This window comes from Mus musculus, chromosome 7, assembly GCF_000001635.26.
Source record: "Mus musculus strain C57BL/6J chromosome 7, GRCm38.p6 C57BL/6J".
Taxonomy (NCBI): Eukaryota; Metazoa; Chordata; class Mammalia; order Rodentia; family Muridae; genus Mus; species Mus musculus.
In genome coordinates, this window is record NC_000073.6 from 140,824,160 (window position 1) to 140,852,020 (window position 27,861).

Here is a 27,861-nt window from a genome sequence, read left to right on the forward strand (position 1 = left end):
TGTTTCCAATCCAGTGAAAACCTTCTTTGCATTTTTGTTTGAAACATGCTCTCCAAGTATATTTTAACTGATACATGCAAAGCATGCATAATATGCGTATGCATACTCACTAATAATGAGATAACAAGTAATGTTTTGACAAATTTCTACACTGTGCGCTGTATAACCACACCTCTTTAAATATTTGTGGTGAAAGCTTTCAAAGCTCTTCAAGCTTTCTGAATTTCATATTACATGATTGTTACATGTAAGTTACCTTAATGAGGAATAACACTGCAAAATTTCTTGTTCCTCTATCAAAATACTCATTTCCCTTTACCCTGAATGCCAATAAACAACATTGTAGCATTAATTATTATAAAACCCACTTTCCTAGACTTCCATATATGAGTGCGATAATTGAGTGAAATTCCTTCCTTGCCTGGTATGAAGCAGCCATGTCTAACCCTCTCCTCACAAAGTTCAAACAACAAATCAAAGTAAGATTTCATTAAAGTACACCCTGAAGAACTAACAGTTTACTGGGCTTAGTTATGTAGGATGAGTACGGGATTGCTGGCAGGATTGTGGGTGACCATAAAGCAACTGTACTGAAAAGCCTGCACCCAGTATAGATGATAGCTCCCTATGGCTACATAAATGGGACCTGCTCTGTTAACATTCCCCAGCCTATATACTCTAGCACCTCCCTGAGGCCATATGCAATTTGGGCAGAATTACCTGGCATGGATAAGAGGCATGGCTGCAAACTCAGGTGAGGGTCCAACAACCCTCCCTTCCTCCTCCTCCTCCTCCTCCTCCTCCTCCTCCTCCTCCTCCTCCTCCTCCTCCTCCTCCTCCTCCTCCTCCTGTGAGTGAATATCAACGGTCCATAAGCCTAATCATCATAGACTCTTATAAGTAGACAGCTAATCCAGGGGAAATGGCAGATGCTTAACATGGAATATGGCGTTCTACAAAAGATCTCTAATCCTACCCATGTTGTTACAAATAACAGATTTTCATTCTTTGTATGACTGAATAATATTCCCTCTGTGCTTGCACCACATTTCATCTACTAACAAGATGGTAAGCTTACTCTTTTTTTTTTTTTAAAGATTTATTTATTATATGTAAGTACACTGTAGCTGTCTTCAGATACTCCAGAAGAGGGAGTCAGATCTCGTTACGGATGGTTGTGAGCCACCATGTGGTTGCTGGGATTTGAACTCTGGACCTTCAGAAGAGCAGTTGGGTGCTCTTACCCACTGAGCCATCTCACCAGCCCGGTAAGCTTACTCTTAGGTTGTTTCCATTTTTTGACTATTGTGAGTAGTGCTGTAAGGAACATGGCCACGAAAACATATTCCAGACACAATGATTTCATTTCCTTTGTTTATATATCCCACAGGAAAATTGCTGGAACATATGATGCCTCTGTTTTGAAGAACTAACTTACCGTGCATCACACTCCTATTGATCTGCAGTCCACCCTACAGCAGGAACAGTTCCCCTTCTATTCACATGCTCTTTGGTACTTGCCACTTTTCTCTTTAAATTATAGCTATCTCTAGTGGGGTGAGGTGATGTCACGTCCCACTGTGAGTTTAAGATGCCGTTTCTTGATGATTATTTGTGTTGAGTGTTTTGCGTTTCTTTGTTTTCCATTTACAAGCTGACCTTTTACATGCCTTCTTTCCATGTGTCTATTTAAATCTATTGTCTTAGTCAGGGTTACTTTCTCTGTAATAAAACTACATGACCAAAGTAACTTAGGGCTGGGAGATGGTGGCACATGCCTTTAATCCCAGCACTCAGGAGGCAGAGCCAGGCAGAACTCTCTGAGATGGGTTTGAGGCCAGCCTGGTCTACAGAGTGAGTTCCAGGACAGCCAAGGCTACAGAGAGAAGCCCTGTCTTGAAAAGATTAAAAAAAAAAAAAAGGGAGGAGGAGGAAGAGGAAGAAGAGAGAAAAAGACAGAGACAGAGACCGAGACAGAGACAGAATTTATTTAGCTTACACTTCCACATCACAGGTCATCACTGAAGACAGGAACTCATGCACAACAGAAACCTGGAGAGAAGAGCTGGTTATCTTATGAAGGCATCTTCTCAATCAAGGTTTCCTCATCTCAGATAACTATACCACATGTCAAGTTGTCATAAACCTAGCCAGCACACCTGTGTTTTAACCATACCTCCTTCTTCTTTCCTTTTTTTTTTTTTGTTTGCTAGATTTTGAGGGTTTTTGATGTTCTAGATGTCAATCCCTTACCCTGACATAAATAGCAGAGTGTATTAATTATTTTCCTCATCGCTCCAACAAAATATTTCACCAAAGCAACTTAAGAAAGGAAAGTGGGGAGATGATTTACTGTTCAAAAGGGAAGACTGTCATGTGGCAAAGACATAGCAGCCAGAGTGTGAGGCTGCTGGCTATGCTGCATCTATGGTTGGGAAGCAGACAGGGATGAATATGGTGCTCAGCTCACTTTCTCCTTCTTATTCACTCCAGGACACCAGCCCATGGGATGGAACCACCACATTCCAAATGCATCTTCCACCTCAGTTGACATAAACTGCATAATTCCTTATAGACATCCCCAAAGGCTTGTCTAGATAATCTCAGAGACTGGTCTTCTAAATGATCCTGAATCTTATCAAGTCATTGATCAATATTAACCACCGCAAATCAACCTGGCACCCAAATAGCTCACTGGTAAGCCATAACCTTCTAAACCTTGCCCCTAGAGACTCATGGACATTTCATTACGCAAAAAAATGCAATCAGTACAACTTCAAATGTCCTCATAGTCTTCAATAATTCCAAAACTGTTAGGGCTGCCCCTCACCAAGTTGGTTGTAGGAAGACCCATACCTCTCCTACGGCTCCTAAGATCAAATCCCCCTCAGTCTTGTCCACAGCTCTCCCTTTCCTCTCTAGCCCATGCTCAATGGATAACAAAGGCCTCTTCCAACAATCCTTCCCCCAATTCATTCCAGTTACCCAGCCTTCAACACTAGCAGGCATTGCCTGTGAACACACCATCTGAACAGGCCAGGGAAACAGCAACACGTAGCTATCACACTCCCTAAAACTCCAGAGAGGAAACAGAAACCAAAGAACAAAACACCCACCCAAAAAGACAAATCCAGAGATCAGCACCTAGATCTTTAATCATCCCAAGCCCAGGAAAAAGAACACAATCAACAACAATCAGGGCCATATGTCACCACTAAAAGCCAGCTATCCCGCCTCAGCAGGCCCTGAAAACTCCAACATATCTGAAGCACAGAGAATGACTTTAAAACACGCTTTATGGTTTCCAGCTCATTCCCAGTCCTCCCACTCCTCCCCACACCTGATCGCTATCCCCATTCCCCCTCCTCACCTGCTCTCCCACCCAGTTCCCTCCCTCCGTTCACCCCAACCCTACATGAAGAACTACAGGCAACTGAGGAAAGCTAGAAGTGGGAGAGGAGGTCTTCCCCAGGGAACAGCATGTCAGTTGGTTGCTTAGTGCCTAATGGTTGAGCCCTGAAAACATACACACAACATTAGACATACTGAATATATTACACTTAGAAAAAATATACATATACATACATACATATATATATATGTATATATATATATACACACACACACACACACACACACACACACATTTGTGCGTGCAATAACAATTCATGGGAGAAGCAGCCATAGATTTGGAGAGTTGGGAAGGGTGTATGGGAGGGTTGGAGAGAGAGAGAGAGAGAGAGAGAGAGGGAGAGAGAGAGAGAGAGAGAGAGAGAAAGGGAAATGTAATTATATTGTGATCTCAAAAGTGTTAAAAGTTAAAAAAAAATACCAATTAAAAAATTTTAAATGATGGGCTATCCATTTAAGAAACTAGGGATATATTAGGAATGCTGTCCAGTTTCCCATGGGAGGAAATGCTACGGTAAGAGAATATGAGAAGGTTCTTTGGGGAAATACATATGGATGTTAAGGAGCAGAGTCCTGACATTGGCCCTTTTCAAGGGTTAATAATTCACCTTAAGTTGTCAGAGGATGGATGGTGAAAGGGGGCGTGGCTGGGAAAAGGATGACTAGGCAGAGAGTGTGGTGATCCAGTGAGGCAAACCCTTGCATAATCTCCTCCTTGAGAGTGGGTGTACTTCTAACCATGAGAACACGGCACGATGTTACTTCTGGGCTGACGTTATATAAGATTGTCTCATCTGAAGCCCAAGATCCTCCTGCCAGGAGAACCAAGCACCAGTACCATTGACTCCCTCCCTGTGGAGGGAGCCATGGGCAAGAGCCAAGGACACTCTCCAGCCGGCCAACCAGAAAAGAGAAAGCTTCCATCTGACACCCACAAGGAAATGAATCCTGCCAACAAACTGGGGAGTAGAATAAGGTAGAAAATACCGAAGTATAGATACCGTTTGTAGAATTATGTGGTGATTTACTTAAAGCTCTGCTTATGCTGCCTATTTGCAAAGCATGATTTCACTTGCTACCTGGAACAAAATGACCTGGAGACAGAGCAAAAACACTGCATCTCTGCCATGAATAAACAGCCTGCTGACTGCCACACAGGCTTCTGTGAAATCTTGCTTGCTTGCCTACCCCACCTTGTGGTCTTAGAGTATAAAGCAGGAATAAGACTAGACCTGTCAACGCTCCTCAAGAGCTGTCCTGGCTTCCCTGTGCTGATGACAATCCCTCAGTTCCACTCTCTTGGGTATCAGGTTACTTATCAAGAAAGACTCCTGCAACACCTGAGCAAGCTTGGTGGCAGACCCTCCCTGGAAGTCTCTGTATGAGAACGTGTCTTTGTGGGGCTGGACAAGTGGCTCAGCGGTTAAAAACACTGACTGCTCCTCTGAAAGTTCTGAGTTCAAATGCTAGCAACCACATGGTGGCTCACAACCATCCACAATGAGATCTGACACCCTCCGCTAGTGTGTCTGAAGACAGCTACAGTATACTTACATATAATAATAAATAAATCCTTTCTTAAAAGAGCACAGTAAAAAAAATTTAAAAAACAAACATTTAAGAAAGAGGGGGAGAGAATGTGTCTTTGTGAGACCCTGGAGCAGAGATCTATCCAAGCTGGGCTCCTGGGTTTCCTGAAATGCAGAGAGACACATACTGTGTAATGGCAAAGTATAGAGAAACTTGCTCTGCAGTAATAGAAAACCAATACTGACAGTTACATAGACAAATACAAAGTAATGTTAGCTCAAGCGCCCACTGAAGTATAGGTTCTGGTTTTGTATGTTTGAATTTTAGTTTCAATTTGGAAAAATGGAAAAGGTCCAGATATCTGTATTTTACTTTTTGGTTTTGTGGGGTTTTTTAAAGTTTTATTTATTTTTTATGTGTGTGAGTACACCATCACTGTCTTCAGACACACCAGAAGAGGGCATCAGATCACATTGCTGTGGTTGTGAGTCACCATGTGGTTGCTGGGAATTGAACTCAGGACCTCTGAAAGAGCAATCAGTGCTCTTAACCACTGAGCCATCTCTCCAGCCCCCTTGTACTTGTGTGTGTGTGTGTGTGTGTGTGTGTGTGTGTGTGTGTGTGTGTGTGTGTGTGTGTTTTGAGGTTTTTCCAAACTTTGCTCTTGTTAGCCAAGTGCTCTACTATAGTTTTGATTCCCTAGCCCTTTGATAATTAAACCACAATATGCTACGGGAGAAGAACTGCCAACTCCACGTATCTTTTTGTTTCTAAGACCTATATCTGACAGAATGATGTAACTGGACATCTTATATCTATGATGCAGGTATCTTTATAATTTTGAATGTATTCAATTTTTTTCAAAAATGTTCACATTTTATTACTGTTTGCATCTAAAGATAGGTCAAGTGTTATTTCAATTTTTGATAGCTAATTCCCTTAAGAGTGAGGCCTCAGGGTTGGGGGCAAAGCTCACTAGTAGAGCCTTTGCTTAGCATGGACAGGACTATGGGTCTGATACTCAGAATAACAAACAAATAATGAGGACTCTTTTTCTAATTCGCCTACAGGCACCATAGGGCCCTGATATGCAGAGCCTTCTTTGGGGAAGTTTTGGGAAGTCTCAGTGTGATGAACCTGGTTGGTTCTTGAAAAGGGCCAGGTACCAGGAGGCCCAGAACAGCTGTGGTGTTCTGACAACCCCCATTCTACACCATCTGGTCCAAGTAGACAACATGAGGCCTCTTTTAGGGAGTGTTTAAAGAGACTTTCAAAAAGAGTTGACTGCTGTTTGGTAGTTTACTTACATTTGAGACTTTACAAGAAGTGAGCTGAGACCATATTGAAAAAGTGCCAAGAGGGGCTGGAGAAACAGCTCGGGAGCTAAGAGCACTGGCTGCTTTTGCAGAGAACCTGAGTTTAGTTTCTGCACCCACGTGGCAGCTAACGGTGATCTCTAACTCCAGTTCCAGAGGATCAGTCACCCTCTTCTGACTTCTGTAAACATGTGGCACACCAACATAGCATGCAGGCAAAACCACCCATACACATAAAATAAAAAATAAGTGAATCTAAAAGAAAGGGGGCCAAGAGCACAGAGAGCAAAGAGAAAAACTAAGGGTCAGAGTCCACAAAGACTCATTGTGGCTGTGGCCGCCGCTTCCACCTTTCTAGGTGTCCTTCTATGTTGGGATCCCTGCTAGAGGAGCAGCAAAACCACTTCGGAACTCCTGTAATGTGGCCCACCATTCAGCACGAGCATGATGGATGGGCCCTGCTGAGGCAGAGCCTCAAGGACTACATGCCCTGAGGACTTCATTCTGCTATGAAGCTTTGCCCTACTTTCTGCCCTTGGCTCCCTCCTCGTCTATGAGATGTGTGAACATTCTAAGGGGTTTCCAGCCCCTCACTGGGCAGTGTCATTGGCACTCACAATAACAGTGATTGATCTTTTTCAAGCATTATGGCTGGAGCAGATTAATGATTCATCCGATACCCTTAGAAAGAATTTGGATGGAGGAGCTAGAGAAAGCACCCAAGGAGCTAAAGGAATCTGCAACCCTATAGGTGGAACAACATTATGAACTAACCAGTACCCCGGAGCTCTTGACTCTAGCTGCATATGTATCAAAAGATGGCCTAGTCGGCCATCACTGGAAAGAGAGGCCCATTGGACACGCAAACTTTATATGCCCCAGTACAGGGGAACGCCAGGGCCAAAAGGGGGAGTGGGTGGGTAGGGGAGTGGGGGTGGGTGGGTATGGGGGACTTTTGGTATAGCATTGGAAATGTAAATGAGCTAAATACCTAATAAAAAATGGGAAAAAAAAGAAAGAATTTGGAGAAGTAGATTGCCAGTAAAGTTAGGTTAAAGTTAGGTTTTTGCTAGTGGCTTTGACATAGAAAATTCTAGGGAACAATTTGAAGTTCAGAAATGCACTCTTAATAGCTGAGCTAGTGATTTTTTTGAGGTCAGGGAACAAGAACAACGGCAGCCCAACTGGTGCCGCCTGACCTGCCTCTCTTGCTAAAGCTGGGCTGGTGATCAGGGGGATGATTCATTTCTTGCACCGTTTTTGCCCTCAGCTTCCTGATATGATTTAATAAGGAGTGGTCAGTGAATCAGTGCTCACCCCGAGGACTTAAGGGAGAGACGGCTGATTGGTTTTTATATAAAAGTTGAGATTTGTGATTCTTTTAAGATTTTTATAAGATTACTTTTTAAGATGAATAATAAAATAATCGACCCTTTCTTTCTCACTGCAAATTGCAGCCTGCCAGTAAGAGAAACTGAGAAAATTACCTTGCTTGCTTATATTTTGTTAATCTATACCAAATTGCTTAGTTACAAACGTACGTGAGTTCTTGAGAATAATTTGGATTTTTTTTTTATCCATAAGTAAAGCATTTGATCATGTGAGGGTATTGGGGAACCTGTGTGTTTTTTTCTTATGTATGCTCATTGTAATCGTTCACTTAAAGAAAAATAGAATGTAACCACATTGTGATTTTTTTTATTCTGCCTGAAAGATTCTGCTGGGATATATAAACTGTGGGAGAAAAAGTAAAATTGTTGGTGCTTCGCTGCACCCATCAAATGTGTATGTATGTATGTATGTATGTATGTATGTATGTATGTATGTATGTGTAAAATGGTAAGAGCTTTGTTCTGCCCACCAAATGTATGTTGTGTATAGATATAAAGTTGTTGGCATCTGTTGGAGCTTGCTTCATCCACCAAGTGTGTGTGCATGCATGTGTGTGTGATTTTTTTCCCTCACCCTTTTCCCTGGTCCCTGAGGGTTTACTGCTGGCCCCAGGGAGTTTATCCATCAAATTTTCTGATGGCCCCAGAGAGCATTTCAATGGCCCCAGAGAATCAAGCATGGTTCCCTCAGAGAAAAGTCTGCTGAGTGATCAATTGCCAACTTTACACTCTGCCTCAGTTTACCCTGTTATGTCTAAGGTGATTGGTCCTTCTAGGGAATATTCTAAGGATGGCCTCTCAGCTTCTTCTCTAGGCAGCATGGGTCGGGAAGATGGATGAGAGCTCTGGGGAGTCAGTTCTTTTCTGCCACCTTGCAGGATTCTGGGCTCAAACTCCAGTCATCAGGCCTGCCAGCAACAACCTCTGCCTGCTGAGTTATCTCAGAAGCCCACCTTTGTTTTTTATAGATCACATAATACCTTGATAATGTGTTAGAGAGAGAATATATATGTGTGTGTATATATATATATATCCCTAACACAAAGGAGTTAGAGTAAAGTCACAGGTTCAGACAGCCTTGCCCTCCCACCCAACTGCACCAAAAACAAAGAATAGGCAGAGGGTCTTGAAGAATCCGAGAGCTTTGCTTGGAATCCCAACCACACTTACTGGCAGTACCCATGAGAAAACTGAGGCAAGGTCACATGACCCATCAGCAGTCAAGACGGGAATCTTTCCTGCCCTCTTCAGTGTGGCCTTATCAAATGTTAGCAGGGAGGCTAACCTGGGCCGACTAATGCCTTGATTTTTTTCAAAACTTAATTCCACACATTGTATGGCGGGGGGGGGGGGTGCCACTGCTCTTGTAAGGAAGTCAAATGACAACTTTGTGGAGACAGTTCTCAACTTCTACTGTTACAATGCCTGGGTTCCAGGATTTGAACTCTCCTCCTCAGTGCTCCCCCTACCCATTAATTAATTTATTTATTTATTTATTTATTTATTTATTTTACATCCCAATCACAGCTTCTGCTCCCTCCTCTCCTCTCAGTGTCTCCTCCCCTTCTCCTCAGTGAAGGGGAGGCCTCCTGTGGATAGCAACGCCACCTTGGCGTATCAAGTTAGTAGGAGTAGGCACATCTTCTCCTATTGAGACTGGACAAGGTATACCAGTTAGAGGAAAGAGTTCCAAAGGAAGGCGGCAGAGTCAGAGACAGCCCCTACTCCAGCTGTTGAGAGACCAACATGCACAGGAAGCCCCACATGAGCTGCATGTGTGTAGGAGGCCTAGGTCCTTCCCATGCTTGCTCTTTGGGTGGCAGTCCAGTCCCTGTGAGCCCCTATGGCCCGGGTTAGTTGATTCTGTAGGTTTTCTTGTGGTGTCCTTGACTTCTCTGGCTCCTTCAGTCCCTCCTCCCCTTTTTCCACAAGATTCCCCAAGCTGCGCCTAATGTTTGCCTGTGGGTCTCTGCATGTTTGCATCTGCTGCTGGGTGAAGTCTCTCAGAGGACTGTTATGCTAGCTTGGTTCCTGTCTACAAGTACAGCAGAATATCACTAACAGTGTCAGGGATGGGATGGGTCTCACGGTGGGCGATTCATTGGTTGGCCATTCCCTCAATTTCTACTCCATCTTTATCCCTGCACATCTTGTAGGCAGGACAAATTTTGGGTTGAAAGTTTTGTGGGTGGGTTGGTGTCTCCATCCCTCCATTGGAAGTCTTGCCTGGTTATGGGAAGTGGCCATCTCAGGTTTGACATGCCCTGTTGCTAGTAGTCCTAGCTAGGGTCACCCTCATAGATTCCTGGGAGTTTCCCTTGTCCCTATTTGAACGTGTCTGGGAAAGCTGCCTTCTGCCAAATGAGCCCTGGAAACCTACTCAGTTTTGGGACCTGAGAGGTGCTGACTTACAGGAAAAGAGTAGAACCTGGGGGAGCATGCTGTTGGGAGAGGTGGCTCATCCTGGAGCTGCCCACCACCACCACCACCTTCTGCTCTTTCTCCCAGTTCTCTCTCCCTCAGCCCTCCTCACACTTCATCCCTCCTGTTCCCCTCCCCCTCCTCATCCCACCCAGTTCCCTCACCCTATCCACCTCCCATGTCTATTATATTCCCCTTTCTGAGTGAGATTCGTCCATCCTCCCTTGGGCCCTCCTTGTTGCCCAGTTTCTTTAGGTCTGTGGATTATAGTGTGGTTATCCTATACTTTATGGCTAATATCCACTTGTAAGTGAGTACATACCATGTGTGTCTTTCTGGGTCTGGGTTATCTCACTCAGGATGATATTTTCTAGTTCCATCCATTTGCCTACAAATTTCATGATGTCATTGTTTTTAATAGCTGGGTAGTATTCCATTGTATAAATGTACCACATTTTCTTTATCCATTCTTCTGTTGAGGGACTTCTAGGCTGTTTCCAGAAATGTTCTATGGCCTTAGTCACCAAGGAAATGCAAATCAAAATGACTCTGAGCATCCTCAGTGTTTTAACCACTGAATTATTTCCCCCTCCCTGACCCAGCCATTTAATCACTTTCCACCAGTCTTTGCAGTAGGCCCCACTGCCCCACCCCCTCCCCTCAGAACTGCCCCTCCCCTCAGTATCCCTCCTTCCCCAGACTTGCCCTTCCACTCCTCCCCACAGCATGCTCCCAACCTTGTCCATTCTTTTCCTTTAAATCAACACCCCTGAGGCCCAAAAACCAAGCAGGCTGCCAGGGCTCATCTGGCAAAAGGAAAGGTGTCTTTCCCAGAAGTGTTCAGATAGGTGGCTCCAGGAGTTGGGGCGGGGCCTTGGGTGGAGCAGGTCCAGGCTGACTAGAGAGCTTGTTGAGGCTGGCAGGGCGACTGCCTGTGGAAGTTGCACAGACCAGAGCTTCAGGGCAGGGCATGAGTTCCAGGACCGCCCCGCGGCTGATGACGCTCCAGAGACACTTAGGCTGGCCGCAGGTAAGGAGCTGTCTTGTGCCATACTTAAGGAGACAGAGACGGAAGAGTGTGTGGGAGCTTGGGAGCAAGGGTGTTGCTAGGAGTCAGAGGCACGGGAGAGCTGGGTTCTGGGACACTAAAGCCACCGATCAGCTGAAACTGAAGGTCTCATACAAGGGAGAGGGGTGGTGCCCAGGCAGGGGCAAAGGAGGGCACAGGTCAGCTTTGTTTAGCACTTGGCACCCCATCCTGCCGCTCAGCAGTTCAGCCTGCCTCGGGGCAGTGCGGCCCTTTGTTTGCTCTCCTCAGAACTAGATCGAAGACGCACTTGGGCCTCTACGGACTGGCTGATCACTCTCACTCTCTCTGCACAGGCTGGCAACATGGCTACCGAGAGCAGTCCCCTGACTACTCACGTTCTAGACACTGCCTCAGGGCTCCCTGCCCAAGGCCTCTGCCTCCGGCTGTCCCGCCTGGAGGCCCCCTGCCAGCAGTGGATGGAGCTGAGGACAAGGTAGGAGACAGTTTCTGGGCTGGGATCCATAAGTGCCAGCACCCAGCAGTACAGTGGCCTTCCCACCTGGGGAAGGAAGACCTTAGGCCATGGTACTGAGGTGGAGCAGTAAGGCCAGGATAACACTGAGCAGAGCTGAGTCTTTGTGGCCGCTGGGGGCTGGAAGGCAGGACGGATCATTGCCCTGTTGATCCCTGAACTTTGTTTTCCTCATCTGAGATAACAGGAATGGTGACAAAACAGCTTTTTCACCAGATGTGCATACCTGGGACAATGTCATGGAAGGTCTGAGACAGCTTTGTTGGGTCCTTCTTGCCTGTCAGACTCAGCCTAATGGGCCTGCTGGGAGGGGAACCACTTGCCTGTCAGACTCAACCCAAAAACATGCTTCGAGGAGGGGAGCCAACTAGAGTAGCCTGGTCAAAAATAAAGACATCAATCGCTTTGTGCCTGACTGACAGCCGAGCACTTATTTCTCCTCTCTATTCTTAATAGCTGTGAACTTGTAATTAATCTCCTTTATAGAGAGAGGCTGAGATAATAGGACTGAGGTAAAACCCAAGACTCCACTCCAGTCCAGTACTGGGCCTTTCAACCTCAGTGAGCCAGGCTCTGGCATGCCCCTGGTACATGCTTTGTTGGGGGCCTCTTTCAGGTTTAGCCAGCCAACGCTGGTGGGTCTGTGGCCTTGAAAGCAGGTTCTATTTAAGGGAGCCAGGCTCACACATCTCCTTCTGACCAGCCTGTGAGAACAGCGTGTGGCTTGCCCCCTTCTAGCTCAGTCCTTCACCAACCTGGAGAGGTTTTATCTTTTGCTTCTCTGCTTTATGATTTTCTAAATATGCAGCATGGTGATATCCTTAGGAACTGTCCCCCTGCCCCATCTGTGCTCCTTCTGTGAGACTGTGGGAGTCATCTGTAGATGCTGGCATGCGGATCAGAAAAGCTAGGGAGGGAGGTTTCTCAGCTCTTCTCTCCACTTCATCTCTTCACAGCTACACAAACCTGGACGGTCGCTGTCCTGGGCTCCTGACACCAAGCCAGATAAAGCCAGGCACCTATAAGCTGTTCTTCGACACAGAGCGCTACTGGAAAGAGCGGGGTCAAGAGAGCTTTTACCCCTATGTAGAGGTGAGTGTCAGGGTGGGTGAAGCACATGGACCCTGATTCACTTTGACCACAGCCAGATCCTGCAGCCAGGCCTCCTCCAGACCAGGGACAGACTGGCCCCACCTCTCCCAGGGTGGTAGCAAGTGAGTAAACTCAACCTGTTTGGTCCTCTCAGAAGGTGTTCAGGAACCTGAGGCACTATGATACCTCACGATGACACACTGAGCTGCCCCTGGATCAGGTGGGTGGGAGGGAGAGGCTAGGCTGAGGGTGTCTCATCTTCCTTTGTAGACAGATTCTTATCGGAGCCCAGATCCAGGAACACTGGGTGTGTTAGTAACTTCTGCAGCCCTGATGCAGCTTAAGGGAGAATTATTTATTTGGTTTCATTATCTCAGTCCATGATTGCTTGGCTCCACACACTCACTACGGCAGTGGGGACATATAAAAGAGGAGCGCTGTCACCTCATGGGGGACAAGCAGAAGAAATGAACACAAGGGAAGACATGGTCCCCTAGGACTCCTCCAAGTTTCAATACCTACTAATGGTGTATCACATGATGGATCCAGTTAATCCCAAAAGTTTAACCAGTTGATTCAACCAGATCAGAGCCCTCAGTGTCAAATCACATCCCCCAAAGCCTACCAACTAACATCTCTTGTAGGAGACACTATTCAAACGGTATCATCAGATCTTATATAAGCATCTCTCGCTTCTTAGCCGGCATGGCACCTGACCTCCTGCTGTCTGGAAGACCCAGGGGCTATTGCAGGAAGGACTCACCATCTTCAGTGTCTTCAAGAACCTTCTCTGCTTCTCACAGGTGGTTTTCACTATTACAAAGGAGACCCAGAAGTTCCACGTACCTCTGCTGCTGAGCCCATGGTCCTACACCACCTACCGGGGGAGTTAAAGTGATGTGTTACCTGAAGAAAGCCATCTATCTGCCTGTTTCTTTCCCAGACTTAGCCACCCACACAAATCATGGGCTTTGTTCTCATCAAAGGACATGAAGTTGCTGCTTGCTGAAGATATTCTAGCTGCCCTGGAGTTTCATAATGGGAAGCTGTGACTTGGGTGTCAATAAAGAGAGTTTCAACACCTGCCAATCTGAACCTATCATTGGGATAGGGACAGTAAGTCGGAGCTTCTGCTCCAAGTGTCTTAGTTTCTTTTCCTGTTGCTGTGATAAAATACTCTTGACAGAAGCAGTCTGAGAAAGGGTTTTACTCTGGATTAGTTCAAGTCACAGTTCTTTGTGGGAGGGCAGACACAGGAAAGGAAGGCTGAAGGAACTGGGCTCCATCACGTTGTGGCCACAGTCAAGAAGCAGAGAGCAATGCCAGGCAGTTGGTAGTGCATGTCTTTCATCCCAGTGCTTGGGAGACAAAGGCAGGCAGATCTCTGCATTCAAGCCTGATCTACAATATTTCAGGACAGCCAGGGCTGTACAGAGAAACCCTGTCTCACAAAAGCCAAAGAGAAAAGAGAAAGAGATAAGGAAAGAGAGAAGATAAGGAAAGAGTAATGCACTGCTAGTACTCCATTGCTTTCTCTTTTATACAGTTCAGGATCCCCTGCCCAGGGAAGGCCCTCCCCAAAATTAATGTGCTTTCCCACATCTATGAACATAAGCTGGCATCCCACAGGCATGCCCAGAGGCCCTTCTCTCAGGTAATTCTAAATTCTGTCAAATTGACAATGCTAATCATCATGCCAGGTAATCGAGGAGGCCTCTGATGAGAAGCCACTGAGGTCACAAGTGGGCATACAGAGGTGAGCATTGTACGGATAGGGAAACAGGCCACCCCTGAGGTCCTTCAAAGAGCAGGAAGTTCTCCACTGACAGTGAGTCTTGGGTTTCACCTCAGTCCTATTATCTCAGCCTCTCTCTGTAAAGGAGATTAATTACAAGTTCACAGCTATGAAGGATAGAGAGGTTCTTGCTTCCCTCTTGTTTCTCTCTTGCTCTTCCTCTCCCCTTCCCCCAACCCTCTCTCCATGTGCTCGTGGCCATGGCCAGCCTTTATTTCTCTACTCTCTCTCTCTCTGCCCTCTTAACTCCCCTCCCCATGCCCTGAATAAACTCTACTCTATACTTTAAAAAAAAAATAGAGAGAGGAGAAACAAGTGTTCAGCTGTCAGCCTGGCACAAGGCAATTGGAGTCTTTATTTTCTACCGGGCCTCTCTAGTTGGCTCCCCTCTCAGCATGTTCATTGGGCTGAGTCTGACAGGAGAGTGGCTCCCCTCCCAAGGAAGCCGGGCTGCTGGCAAGGCCAGGGAGAGCAGGCTGTTTCAGTTGTGTACCACAGGAAAGTATAGTCTGTAAGGCTGGACCAGGATGGCTGGAGAGGAAATGGCTGGAGTTACTGGAGCAGTCTATAGTGGATTTGAAATCTATTGGAACAGACAGACTAGGGACGGAGGTAAAGTTTAAGGAGTTTAGAAAAGGTTTTTCTATTTTGGATGCACATTTGAAACTGTTAGTTTTGTGGTTCTGATCGTTGGGAAGAGGAATCCCAAAACCAGAGAAGATGGGATGATCCTACCCTCTGGAATAAGCAATAGACAGGAAAACTAGGCTGTCGGTTGGCAGGAATACTTATCTGGGGTCTGTCTGGGAATTTGTTAGAGGAGCCGGGGAAATTTAGTTTGGCTATATAAGGTTAATTGGGAAAAATCTGTTGTCTGAAACCAGGGTATGGTTGAGTTGGGGAGAACCTAATTTGAGAGCTTGTGTTACATCAGAATCGTCTTTTCTGGGGTGGTCAAATGGGCTCTGAAACTGAGATGCTTTAGGAACACAGGCTCTTAGCAAACGGCGAGGGGCGGGGTCTGTAACAGGTTTGGGGGGCTTGGTTTGGAGAGGTTGAGAGAATTTGGCTTTGGTTCCCAAAGAGGATTTGGCTGGTCATGGGGACAAGTGGGCTGTAATGGGGGTGGGACAGTGCCAACTGAGGGAGGAATGGCAGCTAACAGAGGGCTTTGAAGAGAGGCAAAATAAAGAAGGGTGAGGCCCTGCAGGGGTCAGTGAGAGTGAGGAGAGAGAGTTTATTGAATGACCCTGACACGAATTTATTTGGAAATAAGGTTCTGAAAGCACTTCAGCCTTCTCCGCTTCCTCCTGTGGCTAACACGCTTCCCAGGGAGTTCTCTGAGGAAAAGGCACCAAGGGTCCAGTCAGCAAAGGAGGAATTTCTTCTCCCTTGAACAGTGGGGAGCACTTCCTTAGTAAATTTATGTTGAACCTGCTCAAAAAGTTAGCAGAACAGGTTTTCAGTGTTTTATATATAATGTGTCTTTTATACCCGTCCTATAAAGTAGGGTTCAGGTTGCTGAGCTGGAACGACAGTGCTCAGACACCGAGGAAACCTGTGCTAAGCCTGAAAGCATCAAATGCTGATGAATCCAGCCCCGCGGTGGTGGCGCACGGCGCACACCTTTGATCCCAGCACTCAGAGGCAGAGGCAGGTAGATTTCTGAGTTCAAGGGCAGCCTGGTCTACAGAGTGAGTTCCATGACAGCCAGGGCTATACAGAGAAACCCTGTCTCAAATGCCAAATAAATCAAACAATAACCTAAAAACCTGAGTGATCCATAGTACAGAAACTATGCCAGGAGGAAGTTTGAGCATCTTCTCGGAAAACTCCATAGCTCAACACACCAAGAACGTGGCTACTGAGACCACAGCACCTACTCACAGAACCCTAGCCAACCTTTCCTCTGCAATTGTAATGCCATTCTTGATATCAGCCCCTATCATGTATGTTACTGGAATATAATGTTGACTTGGAGTAAATTTACCTTCAGTTTCATTACCACTGAAATGAGTAGCCCTGCAGTGTATGATCCCGTGCAGAATTCCATTCCCAAAAGGTGTGATTTGAAGCTTAGCCTTGTGCCATTTTCTTTTGGCACAGCCACTGTGGAGGGAATCTTGAGCTCTAAGTCAGTGGATTCTCTGTCTCCTTCATTTTAACAGTGCTCTGTTATAAATGTGGCACCAGCTGGTCAGAATCGGGTGCCTGTGAGTGTACCCGAAATGTGACTGCCACAGAAAGCAATGCCTTGCGTTAGAGACAAGCTGTTATGATCATATGAACGGTAGCCATAAACAACTGCCAGTGCAGTTTTAGGTGTGCTGGTTACCAGAGAGGTTCTTTCAAGACTTGTTACATGAGCTTTTCCTACACCTACGCACCCCACATGGGGTGCCAATGTCAGACCACAGTACAGTTCCACACAAGTTCAACTTGGCAATCCAGGGAGTTTACTGGGCCTACGTAACAGGGCACGGGTGAGGAGTTACTTACAAGAATATGGGTGACTCAAACATCCGTTTGACCAACAAGGCACTGCCCAGCATGGATCCTGACATCCCCAGAGCTGAATAGACGGGGTTTCCCACCAGGTTACTCTCCCAGGAGCTATGTATTCTGCATAAGAATTGCACAAGAACATATGCAATCAGGACAGAGTTACAAACAGCTGGCAGGGAAGTACAGGAAGGAGCAGCTGAGATCTCAGGAGAGAGTTTGCGGACCCCACCCTTTCCCGTCTGTAACCCCCCTCCCCCCCCCCCCAGCCTGAAATCTGGCTGAGCAGGCTTGACTGTTATCACCAGGAGATCATGGGGGGGCGGGGTGGAGTCTGCCACCCTATCGTTCTGCCACTCCCACCGCTGCTACCTGCTGCCTAGCTGTTCCAGAGTACTCAGGTCACCTGCAGCTGGACTCCGAAGATGATTTGGCGGGAATGGGCCCCTCCCCCCTTCTTCATAACCCCATGTTTCCGAATAGTAAAACTGAGCTTTGATTAAAATCTTGTCCTAGCTCCATTCTCTCCATTCTTTCTCTCGTCCGTCTAGTTCCCTCTCTTTCAGCCCGAGTCTGCGCTGCGCTTCAGCCATACCCCGTTCCTCACGAGCCACTGGATGGCCCGCAACACCCGTCTATGAGGAAATGTCAACAGGACCAACCTTGAGGACCATTCATGAACACTCATAGCTGCTTCCCGTGAAGGCGGTAATGGCCGTGCGCTCAGAAGACAGCCTTCTACAGGACGACGACCTGTACAATGAGTATTTCTGTGAACAAAGCCAGTTTGGTCCCAACTTATTAGCAGCAATGAGAAACGGATTTGGTCCATACCCTCAGTATTTTAATGATGTTAAAATTTTCACAAGAGGCTGGGCATGGTGGTGCACGCCTTTGATCTCAGCACTCAGGAGGTGCAAGTAGGAGGATCTCTGAGAGTTTGAGACCAGCTGGTCTACAAAGCAAGTTCTGGGGCAACCAGGACTTCATAGAGAGACTTGTGTCCAAACAAACAGATTTCCACCAGAGTTTTCACTGCAACATGGTTTTCATTCAGGCAGATCAAATACATAAATGAATGTTGGAAAACTAATCAGAATTTGTGCAGATTGCTACGATGAATTCTATAATTTAACAAATACAGCATATTTACACATTTGCAAAAAAATTGTAATCTGATACATCACAGATCAATATGAAACACTTTGCTTTTACTTGCAATCACAGACGATTCAAAGCTAGATGTAATGCATACACCTTTAGCCCTAGAACTTGGGAGACAGAGGCAGGCCTGGTCCATAATGTTAGTCCCAGGACAGCCAGAGCTGTTACACAAAGAACCCCTGTCTCAAAAGAGAGAGAGAGAGAGAGAGAGAGAGAGAGAGAGAGCATAAAAACTTACAACTGGGTCTGGAGAGATTGCTCAGTGGTTCAGAGCACTTATTGCTCAATCATGAGGACCAGAATTTGGGTCTTATCACCCACATCAAGTGGCTCATAACCACCTGTAACTCCAACTCCAAGGGATCAACGACTTTCTTATTGTCTCTGTGGGTGTGAATGCGCCTGTGTGTGTGTGTGTGTGTGTGTATGTGTCTCTGTGTGTGTGTGTCTGTGTCTGTGTCTGTGTGCGCGCACTTACAAATACATGCACACAAATAAAAACTAAAAACTAAACTTAGATCCCAAATCTATCTGCCTTGTTTCTGACCCACTGGTGCTCGGGAGACAAACCCAACCCAGAGAGTGCCCAGATTCTCCCAGAACGAGCAAGGATGGATGGCAGGGAGCTGATGGACACCCAGCCCAGGTTCTGCCTGAACATGAATGTATAGGAACAAAAACATAGGCTGATTACCGGGACTCAAGAGACAAAGCCACTGATGTTGCAGAACGCTGTGGCAAAGACCTTGACTTAGGAAGAGGTGATCAAATGTAGCCATGGAGGGATCTGCACAACGATCCACGTGGCTGTAGATCTGTATAAAGACCGGTGCGAACATGAAGGAGTAGATGCTTTATAAAGACAGGGTAATAGGTTAGGTGATTGGTTTGCAGGGTTTTGGAGTTTGCCTGAGTTGTAGTGTTGTTGTTTCTGATGACTTCCATGTCTGTGAAATAAGGGCTGAGGTACTGAGACTAAGAGGAGACAGAGTATGACTGAACCCCCGACAGGGTGTGAGAACCTTTGCAGCAATCTTCGGAAGCTGTCAGCACCTAGGACAAGGCTGTGGCCCTGTGAGGCTGGTTAGATAGTTTCCTGGTTGTATGAATTCAGCCTGTGTTGGGGCCTTTTCAGAACACATGTGTTCTAGTTAGCTTTCTACTGCTGTTCTAAAACACAATGACAAGAATCATGTAAGTCCCTTTGGTTTACATTTCTACATCACAGTCCATCGCTGAGGCAAGTTGAAGCAAGAACTGAAGTAGAGGCCATGGAGAAATGCCTTGCTCCTCATGGCTTGCTCAACCTGCTTTCTTATACCACCCAGGACAGTTGGCTAGGGGTGGTGCTGCCCATAGAGGGCTGAGACTTCTCCCATCAATCAGTGATCAAGAGAATACCCCCACAGGCTTTCCCACAGACCAATCTGATAGAGGCAATTCTTCAACTGGGATACCCTCTTCTCAGATACGTCTAGGCTTATGTCAAGTTGACAAAGGCCAACCAGAACAAGACAGTGTCGGAGGCCGATGGTGTAGACCAAGGAGTAACTGTGATGGTGTCTGGACATGATGTGGGCCAGGAAGTGTGATCCCAGATGACTGCAGCGCTCAGGTACTCAAGGGACTAGATGGTCAGAGGGTGTATAAGATGGAATGAGAGGGACTACTGCTGAAAACATAGCCCATGACTAGAAGACAACCTTGAAGTGGCATCAGAAGACCACAGAGGGGAGAGGACAAGGGACAAGTGCTCAGGGTGTGAGGTTGCTACAGTGAGACAGGAGGAGTAAACAGACGCACACAGCATGGAGAGTCCCAAACGCCGATCCCTGGCTAACCTGCAGAGCAGTGTTGGCCAGCCTGTGCTGCTGAGCATCTAAGGAATGCAAGAGGAATACCTGCCAACTGGATCCCACAAAGGGAGGCCAAGGGGCCACTTGTTCCACATGGAACCCCAGTGGCAGACAATGTAAAGAGACAGAAGCTGGGCCAGAGAGTCTTTAAAGGAGCAGTCAGTTCTGTGACAGAATTTTGGGGGGATGAAAGGGGGGGTCTCAAAACAGGTGTCCAGGCCAAGCCCCTGGAGATGCTACTTGCAAGAGTCCGTTCTCTTTTTCCATCAGGTGAGCTCTGAAGATCAAACTCAAGTTGCCATGATTGGCCTCAAGCCCCCTGATTCACTAAGCCATCTATGTAGCCCCCAGAACCACAGGTTAAAGATGACCCGAGGTGAGCGCCACTGCACTAAGAGGCTGATCTGCTCTCCTATTGACTGTGGTGACAGACGCTGCACTGTACAATCGGTCCCACATTCATAGACTTATGCACAGAAACAGGTCCCATCACTATAGATTAGTTTCATGCTAACAAAGGTTAGAGAATATTCATTATAGGCAGGAGTCTAAGAAGGCAAGAACCCCAAACACTGGAACAGTTCTTGAAAGGGGCTAGAGCAAGGATCTGGGGGCTATGTCAGGCAGAGCATATGCAAGGCTAAGTATAATCAAAGAAAGGGTAGGGTAATGAAGGCACCATCATGCCCTGCTCAGACATGGGATAATGAGACCCACTCTGACAGGGGGTAGGAGGATTCTGCTTTGCAAAATTCTCAGGCGGATCTGCAACCAGCACCGTGTAAGAAAAACCATCAAGCCGCCAGGTGGCAGTAGAGGATAGGAGAAGGCGAGACCACAGGCAGCTGCAACTCTTCTCAGGCCACCCAACCTCACGGGACACTGCCTCCAAACGTCAGACCTCCTGGTGGTTCAGCATCCTCCACTCTGGGAGGCCCCCACCCCTCTGACCTCATGTTCCCAGGCTCCTCTCCCACCTGCAGCAGTAGGGTGGCCTCAGCCTGAGGACTAGGACAGGCAGCTCATTAAGCACAGGTGGAGGGGGGGGGGGGGGATCCCAACCACAAAGATCTAGACGCATCCCAGAAGCTGTCAGAGCACCGGGGAGGTCACACATGACCTTTGGCACTCCTCCCTGTTAACTAGCACTAAGTTTACCCAGACCAGGATGTATTCCACTTACCCCGACATGTTTGCCAACTGCCCCCTTATGATCCACTCAAGTTTGGCACTTCTTGGCACCTAATGGAGCACAGTGACATGCCTGGCCCAGTTGTCCTGCCAGGTCCTGAGAGGTATGCCCCGCCCCCGGGCAAGGTGCCACCTTCTACAGCATAAAAGCCTGGTATCCCCCAAGCAGTTCTTGTGACTGTCACCATGAAAGGGAGCAGCGCTCTTCTGCTGGTGGCCCTAAGCCTGCTCTGCGTCTGTGGTAAGTCTGGGCCTTGTTTCTAGCACTTTCGGTAGGTAAGGGGCCCCAAGAGGCTGAAATCCTGGGATCAGGTGGGCAATGCCTACCAGTGTCACAGACCCCACCCCCTAAGTGCAGGAAATCTGTTGACACCAGTTCTCTCCCAACCCACCCTGACCTAACACTAACTAACCACCGAGGCCAATGCCGCCCACCCTGGAGCAATCCGGTTTGACCTGACCCTCTGGATCCAGTTAGCCCAGGGGAAGAACTCCCCCTTCTCTTCCCTGGTGAGGTCAGGAAGTCAGGGGGGAAACCACAGCAGCTCCCACTAGTGGTGATGGGGAAGGGATCTGCAGGTTGACCTGGGAGTGCTAGAAAGACAAGGACAGGAGATCAAGTCCCTCCCTCGGCATTGTATCCCCTTTGCAACACAGGGCTGACTAGAGCAGAGGATGACAATGAGTTTTTCATGGAATTCCTGCAAACACTCCTGGTGGGGACCCCGGAAGAACTCTACGAAGGGCCCCTGGGCAAGTACAATGTCAATGACATGGCCAAGTCAGCGCTGAGCGAGCTCAAGTCCTGCATCGATGAACTACAGCCTGTGCATAAGGAGCAACTGGTCAAGCTGCTGGTAATCGGGCTGGGACTCCCATCCCCGAATGTTTGCAGTTCTTCCGAGACCCTCCTGGTGCTGGATCACCAGTCCTCCCCGATCCCCAGATCTCCATCAGCCAGCAGAGATGGAGACCTCGCAGAGAAGTTTCCAAAGTCTCTTAGAACTGCTTCCCCCACCCCAAAAGAACTACATCCCACCTAGGCAGTACATGTGCACACAGCCCCTCCCCAGGGTGCTAGGAGAGGTGGGTCACCATGCTCAGGAGTCTGTCTCCTCCACTGGTGTGCACAGCACTGTCTGCCGCTGGGACTGGGGGATCCGGTTGTTGGTTACCAGGTCTCCTGGTCCCCACACATCTCTCTTTCAGGTGCAAGTGCTAGATGCTCAAGAGGACACATAAGCAGACCCGAAACACGGCTTGACTTCCATGAGCGACAGGACCAGCCCTACAGCGACCATGGATGTGCCGCGATCACTGCTTCTTCACGAATAAATTCACCCTCGAACTGTTAAATCAATAAAGCCTACTGCAGCCCATGTGCTGGCTTCTCTCTCTCCCTGCAACACAGGGACACACAAAAAGTCCTATCAGAGGCACCCTGAGAGATAAACCAAAAGATGCAAACTCATAATGCAAGGTCACTTTCCGGAAGCAATGTGTGAGGTCGGCCTCGGGAAACCACGTGAACACAGGGAGCTATCTAGGAAGGATGGGGATAAAAGGAGCCTAACACAGAAAGGCAGGCTGGCAGGGCTTATGCATAAAAAAAATAATAATAATAAGGCAAGAGCACAGCCAACTGATGCATACGTTCTGGGAGCTTTGAAAACAACCTCTCTTCCCAAAATCACCCGAGGAAAGAGAGTCCAGCCTGAGTCAGAACCTGAAGAGCCTTACTGAGGTCAAGTAGGGAAACCCTGACTGAACACAAGGACACAGGGGGTTCTGAGGGGTGGGCTTTGCCAGCAGGGAAACTGGAAGAACAAGCTCTGGGGAGCTGTAGGGAGAAAGCAACCTCTCTGGGTATGCCCACCACAATCAACCCAGTCTCCAACCCAAGCCTGCACTCCCAAGATCCCCAGTAGGCAGAAACCCCTGCCCCCCAGTTTCCCCAAATCAGTGGCTTGTACTGGGCTAAAGCTAAGGAGAAACCTGCAACCTCACTGTGTCTACATTTGTCCCAGCCAACACAAAGAGTTAAAGAACCTGGAGAGTAAGGAGGCCCCTGGAGAGGTCGGGTTGGTCTCTGCAAGAGGAGTTCCCTGGAGAGTGTGGGAGCTCCTTGGAGACTTGGGGACTCCCTGAAGAGGTGGGAGTTCCTGGAGACTCGTGTGGTTGCTGGAGATGTGCATAGCCCCTAAAGGAGAAGTCCACGGAGAGGATGGGGGCTCCCTGGAGAGGGTTAGTTCCCCCCAAAAACAGGATCTCTGGAAAAGGTAATGTCTGAAGAGAGGCCTTGGGCCAGAGGTCATTGTCTCCATCACACACACTATGATCTAGAACTTCTTGTGGGACAAAGCCACATTCTAGAGCTCAGGGGCAGGGACCCCTCCCCAGTTCTCAAAACTGGGGGAGAAAGAGAAAGCTTCCCTTTCTCCCCATGTTCCTTTTTAGGGAGTTGCCTGGCACAGACACCAGGGGGACAGGCCACCGGTGAGGAGGCTGGGTCCTAAGCTGCTCTAAGCCCATTCCTGCACAGAGGAGGTGAGGCCTCCCGATTTGCTCCCCTCCCGCCCATGACACAGCTCAGCCAAGAAGCTCTGGACCCTTGCCAGCCAGCTCTTTGGAAAGTTGCACCCAGGGTTCTTTGACCAGCCCGAGCTCCTTCAGAGCCAAAACAGTAGTCAGTGCAGGGCCAGAGCAGCTCCTCTGGGCCTGTCCTGAAGGCATGACTCCCACCCTTATCTTGGAGCTGGGTAGGGGTGAGCTCACCACACCAGACGGGGAGCTCTCTTTGCTTGTAACTACTCGAGACTCCCATGTCTCCACGGGGCAAGGCTTGGGTCTGCAGGATGCAATATCAGCAGTACCAGGGATGGGAACATGAGGGCCAGGAATGAGATGCAACAGGGAGGGCATCCCAGCACCTGGTCACCCTCTTGTCCATGGACAGAGCCAGCCATGGCAGAGGAGGTATGGATGGGCACCTGGAGGCCCCATCGCCCCCGGGGGCCCATCATGGCCCTCTACAGCAGCCCTGGACCCAAGTACCTGATTCCACCCACCACGGGTAAGATTGCCTAAGGCCTGGGGCTTGCTGGGGACAGGGGAAGAAGCCAAGATTGCTGTGGGCTGGGATGGATCTGGGCTTAATCCTTGACTCCCATCGGAGAGAAGGATGCCTGGCTCCAGCAGCCCTGAGCCCGTGTGCCCACAGGCTTTGTGAAGCACACACCCACCAAACTCCGAGCACCGGCCTACAGCTTCCGTGGGGCTCCCATGCTCTTGGCGGAGAATTGCTCCCCAGGGCCCCGCTACAGTGTGAACCCCAAGATCCTGAAGACTGGCAAGGACCTTGGCCCTGCCTACTCCATCCTGGGGCGCTACCATACCAAGACCTTGCTGACCCCCGGCCCGGGTGAGTAACCCCTACCTTCTGCTCCGGGCCCTAATATGCATGTCCAGCTCTGTGAAGGCCAGATGGCCTCATTTCTCCTGCTCCTGGGAACAGACACTGTCAGGCCTGAACAGCAGAGCCTGAAGCCCACCAACCCTACTCTACCTGGAGTCCAGGGACAAGGCCCACACCAGATCTCATGCTCACTGCTTGAAAACAACCCTGGAGCCTGTATTTCTACTGTGGACATCCCTGACCAAATCTGTTCAACCTCAATGTTGGGGTCTAGAAGCCTTGTGTCTTAATTGTTGGGACACCCTTCCTGGGCACTCAGGTACTGGGGCGGGGTGGGATGCGGAACCCGATTCTTGTCGTTCCTGCACACCTTCCCTCCTCTCCAGGTGATTACTTTCCAGAGAAATCTACCAAGTATGTGTTTGACTCAGCACCCAGCCATTCCATTTCTGCCCGGACTAAGACCTTCCGAGTGGACAGCACTCCAGGTCTGCTGCAGCCCAGTCAACCAACTGATGGGATGGGGGTTGGGGTCTCGGTCGGAGTGGAAGAAGGGTAGCCCAACATAGAACTTCCAAAGGAAGAGGGCATCCCAGGTAGGAGGTGGTGGGCCTGTCCCAGCCTGAGGCTCCCATCACCCACAGGCCCTGCTGCATACATGCTGCCTGTGGTGATGGGGCCCCACACGGTGGGCAAGGTCTCCCAGCCCTCCTTCTCCATCAAGGGCCGCAGCAAGTTGGGCAGCTTCAGCGACGACCTGCACAAGGCAAGGGTCACCCCAGCTGAGTACAAAGCCTGGCCCCAATGACCTTTCTGACCCTCTTCCCCAAGGCTCACAAATGCCCAGCTAACAACTGCCCTGTTGAAGCTCTTGGGTTCCCTTCTCCTCTGGGTGCCTTCCACATGCTCGGGCTACAAACAGTAATGGGGAGGGGCCAGGAGACCAACTTGGGAGATGTGATAATACTGAGAACAAGCTAAGGTGTTAGTGGGGTTACTGCCCAGAGAGCAAAGGTGGGTGGGGGGAAGAGCCTTGAGATACTTGGGGAAGAAATGTCTGCCTGTACTAACAGTTAGTGCAAAGGCCCTGGAGTGGGCACATAATGCCTAGTAGTACTACAGGAGTATGTTGGCCTCACCAGCCCCTGGCTTCTGCCCTCAAGACCAGCAGGATAGTGTCTCAACAGGGACAGGGGCCTTGCACATACTACCCCGTGAAGTACGGACACAAGACTGTCACACTGGGAATGTCACTTCACTAAGGCTGAAATTGATAGTAACACCCTACCCCATAAACAGAAGTGTGTTGTTCCCATGGCTGTCAGGCAGCTTAAGGCCTCTGGGGAATCAAGGTCCCCAACCTAGCCATATTCTCTGGGGCCTTATGCCCTAGGGAAGCCAAGCCGGTCTGAGCCCTCTTCATCTTCCAGACTCCAGGTCCTGCGGCATACCGTCAGACTGAGGTTCAAGTGACCAAGTTCAAGGCTCCACAGTACACCATGGCTGCCCGGGTGGAGCCCCCAGGGGATAAAACCCTGAAGCCAGGACCAGGAGCCCACAGCCCTGAGAAGGTCCAGAAACTAGAGGGGTCAGATAGGGCTCAGGGGAAATGATCCACTATGTCTAGGGAAGGCCTACACTCTGCAAGTGTGTGCGGGGTGGGGGAGCAGGAGGGATGCACCCTCAGGAATGTGTGCATTTGCAGCTGTGACTCTGATGGCAACCTTTCAGTTACAGAAAACCTGAGCTGGGTAGCCTCATCCCCAGGGACTAGCCCACTGTCCCCAGTTAACAGGGTTACTGAACACACACTGGCAACCTTGGGCACAAGTTCAGGAGGGACTGAGCCCCTCACTCCAGCCCCAGGTTGAGAAAGCTCCTCACAGTCCTACTCCTCCTAGGTGACCTTGAACAAGCCCTGTGCTCCTACTGTCACCTTTGGCATCAAGCATTCTGACTACATGACACCCTTGGTTGTCGATGTGGAATAGCCTCTGCTCTCTGTGACTACGATCCTCCCACAGAAATGTGCTGGGCTGGCCATGGATTGGACAAGTCACCAATGGGGTCCGCTGACAGCCTGGCCCTGCACCACAGAGCACGCTAGTTTGGACGGTTTTGACAAGTTATTTTTTTCTATGCTATCTCTTGTTTGTTAATCTGGTTTCTTGCCATGTCCAAATTATTAAATAAACCACAGATTGCACTTGCAAGGGTTTATCTTGGGAAAAGGACAAAGCCTACCCAGACAGGCCCTGTCCTGGCTTCCTGGCCTACAGGTCCTACAGAGAAATCAGAAGGGCTGGGAGGCTCAGAGTTCCACCTGATATCTGAGCTTCCCTTTACAGGTTCTTCTCTACACCCAGGCTGCCTCTGCGAGCCAGGAATCCAGAACAGCTTGAACATGGGCTGCAACAAAGCCGGGCGGGCATAGTGGCGCCTGCCTTTAATCCCAGCATTTGGGAGGCAGAGGCAGGCAGATTTCTGAGTTAGAGGCCAGCCTGGTCTACCGAGTGAGTTCCAGGACAGCCAGGGCTACACAGGGAAACCCTGTCTCAAAAAAAAAAAAAAAAGAAAAGAAAAGAAAAAAGAAAAAGGGGTACAACAAAAGTGCCAACGCCGTGTGTGTGTGTGTGTGTGTGTGTGTGTGTGTGTGTGTGTGTGTTGTAAAGAAGTTCCAGATGTGCAAGGTTTGGCAACCACTCCACAACAGCTCATGTCAGTTGTCAGTACGGGCCTCCAGGCTTTCAAGGGGGATACAACTCCAGCCTACCTGCCAACCTGCCAGGAAGGCTTAGTTAGGCACAGCCAAACACAGCCATATCCACTGAGCTTCAAGTTCTGACCACGCGGGCAATATTAGGACGCGATCTCTTTCCTGCTATTAAGTACAAAGCCCAGGGAGCTTGTTTCCATCCGCAGCCAGTAGGATGTGTGCAGGACAGCTGGCATCACAGCTGGGCCTGAGGACAGTGTCTGCAGAGGTTCTCAGGGTCTCAGGCCCAGCTTCAGGAAGCAGGCATGCAGTATGACATCCACTTTGTAGCAGGTCAGTGCAAAATACGTGGTGTGATCCAACACACCTGGTGGAGGCCTTTACTTGCACAAGCCTGCGTGTCCGATACAACTTGCCCTTAGTCCCTCAGCCCTTAGGAGGTAATGCTATTACCACCCTACCCACAGGTTGGCAGGGAAGGGTCACACAGAAGGAAGGT

The 27,861-nt window shown here is 48.7% G+C and overlaps 3 protein-coding genes and 1 long non-coding RNA gene across 8 annotated transcripts; 3 read left to right on the forward strand and 1 right to left on the reverse strand.

Annotated features, from left to right (window-relative positions):
* The first annotated feature begins 10,798 nt into the window (after positions 1 to 10,798).
* Urah (urate (5-hydroxyiso-) hydrolase) lies at positions 10,799 to 13,812 on the forward strand. Of its 5 annotated transcripts, none has more exons than XM_030243092.1 (4): positions 10,799 to 11,099; positions 11,453 to 11,592; positions 12,588 to 12,723; positions 13,424 to 13,809. In XM_030243092.1, the coding sequence occupies exons 1-4, from the start codon at positions 11,040 to 11,042 to the stop codon at positions 13,619 to 13,621; spliced, it is 534 nt and encodes a 177-aa protein (XP_030098952.1). In that variant the 5' UTR covers positions 10,799 to 11,039; the 3' UTR covers positions 13,622 to 13,809. The 5 variants fall into 5 exon arrangements, with proteins under 5 accessions (XP_030098952.1, NP_001334534.1, NP_001346734.1 ...); NM_001347605.1 differs by having other exon boundaries at positions 10,979 to 11,099; positions 13,527 to 13,812; NM_001359805.1 differs by lacking the exon at positions 10,799 to 11,099 and adding an exon at positions 11,120 to 11,243 and having other exon boundaries at positions 13,527 to 13,812.
* On the reverse strand, positions 13,062 to 21,530 carry C330022C24Rik (RIKEN cDNA C330022C24 gene). The gene is made up of 4 exons (NR_045717.1): positions 21,224 to 21,530; positions 17,683 to 17,790; positions 17,018 to 17,140; positions 13,062 to 13,600 (listed from the first exon to the last, which is right to left on the reverse strand). It is a non-coding gene; the product is annotated as an RIKEN cDNA C330022C24 gene (long non-coding RNA).
* Positions 21,406 to 22,610, forward strand: Scgb1c1 (secretoglobin, family 1C, member 1). Its single transcript, NM_001099742.1, has 3 exons — positions 21,406 to 21,472; positions 21,889 to 22,088; positions 22,441 to 22,610. Exons 1-3 carry the CDS (start codon positions 21,418 to 21,420, stop codon positions 22,471 to 22,473), a joined length of 288 nt encoding a protein of 95 aa, NP_001093212.1. The 5' UTR covers positions 21,406 to 21,417; the 3' UTR covers positions 22,474 to 22,610.
* A 1,146-nt stretch (positions 22,611 to 23,756) lies between these two features.
* Odf3 (outer dense fiber of sperm tails 3) lies at positions 23,757 to 26,766 on the forward strand. Its single transcript, NM_027019.3, has 7 exons — positions 23,757 to 23,778; positions 24,188 to 24,304; positions 24,452 to 24,652; positions 25,033 to 25,134; positions 25,291 to 25,412; positions 26,077 to 26,217; positions 26,548 to 26,766. Exons 2-7 carry the CDS (start codon positions 24,196 to 24,198, stop codon positions 26,635 to 26,637), a joined length of 765 nt encoding a protein of 254 aa, NP_081295.2. The 5' UTR covers positions 23,757 to 23,778; positions 24,188 to 24,195; the 3' UTR covers positions 26,638 to 26,766.
* The last annotated feature ends 1,095 nt before the right edge of the window (positions 26,767 to 27,861 follow it).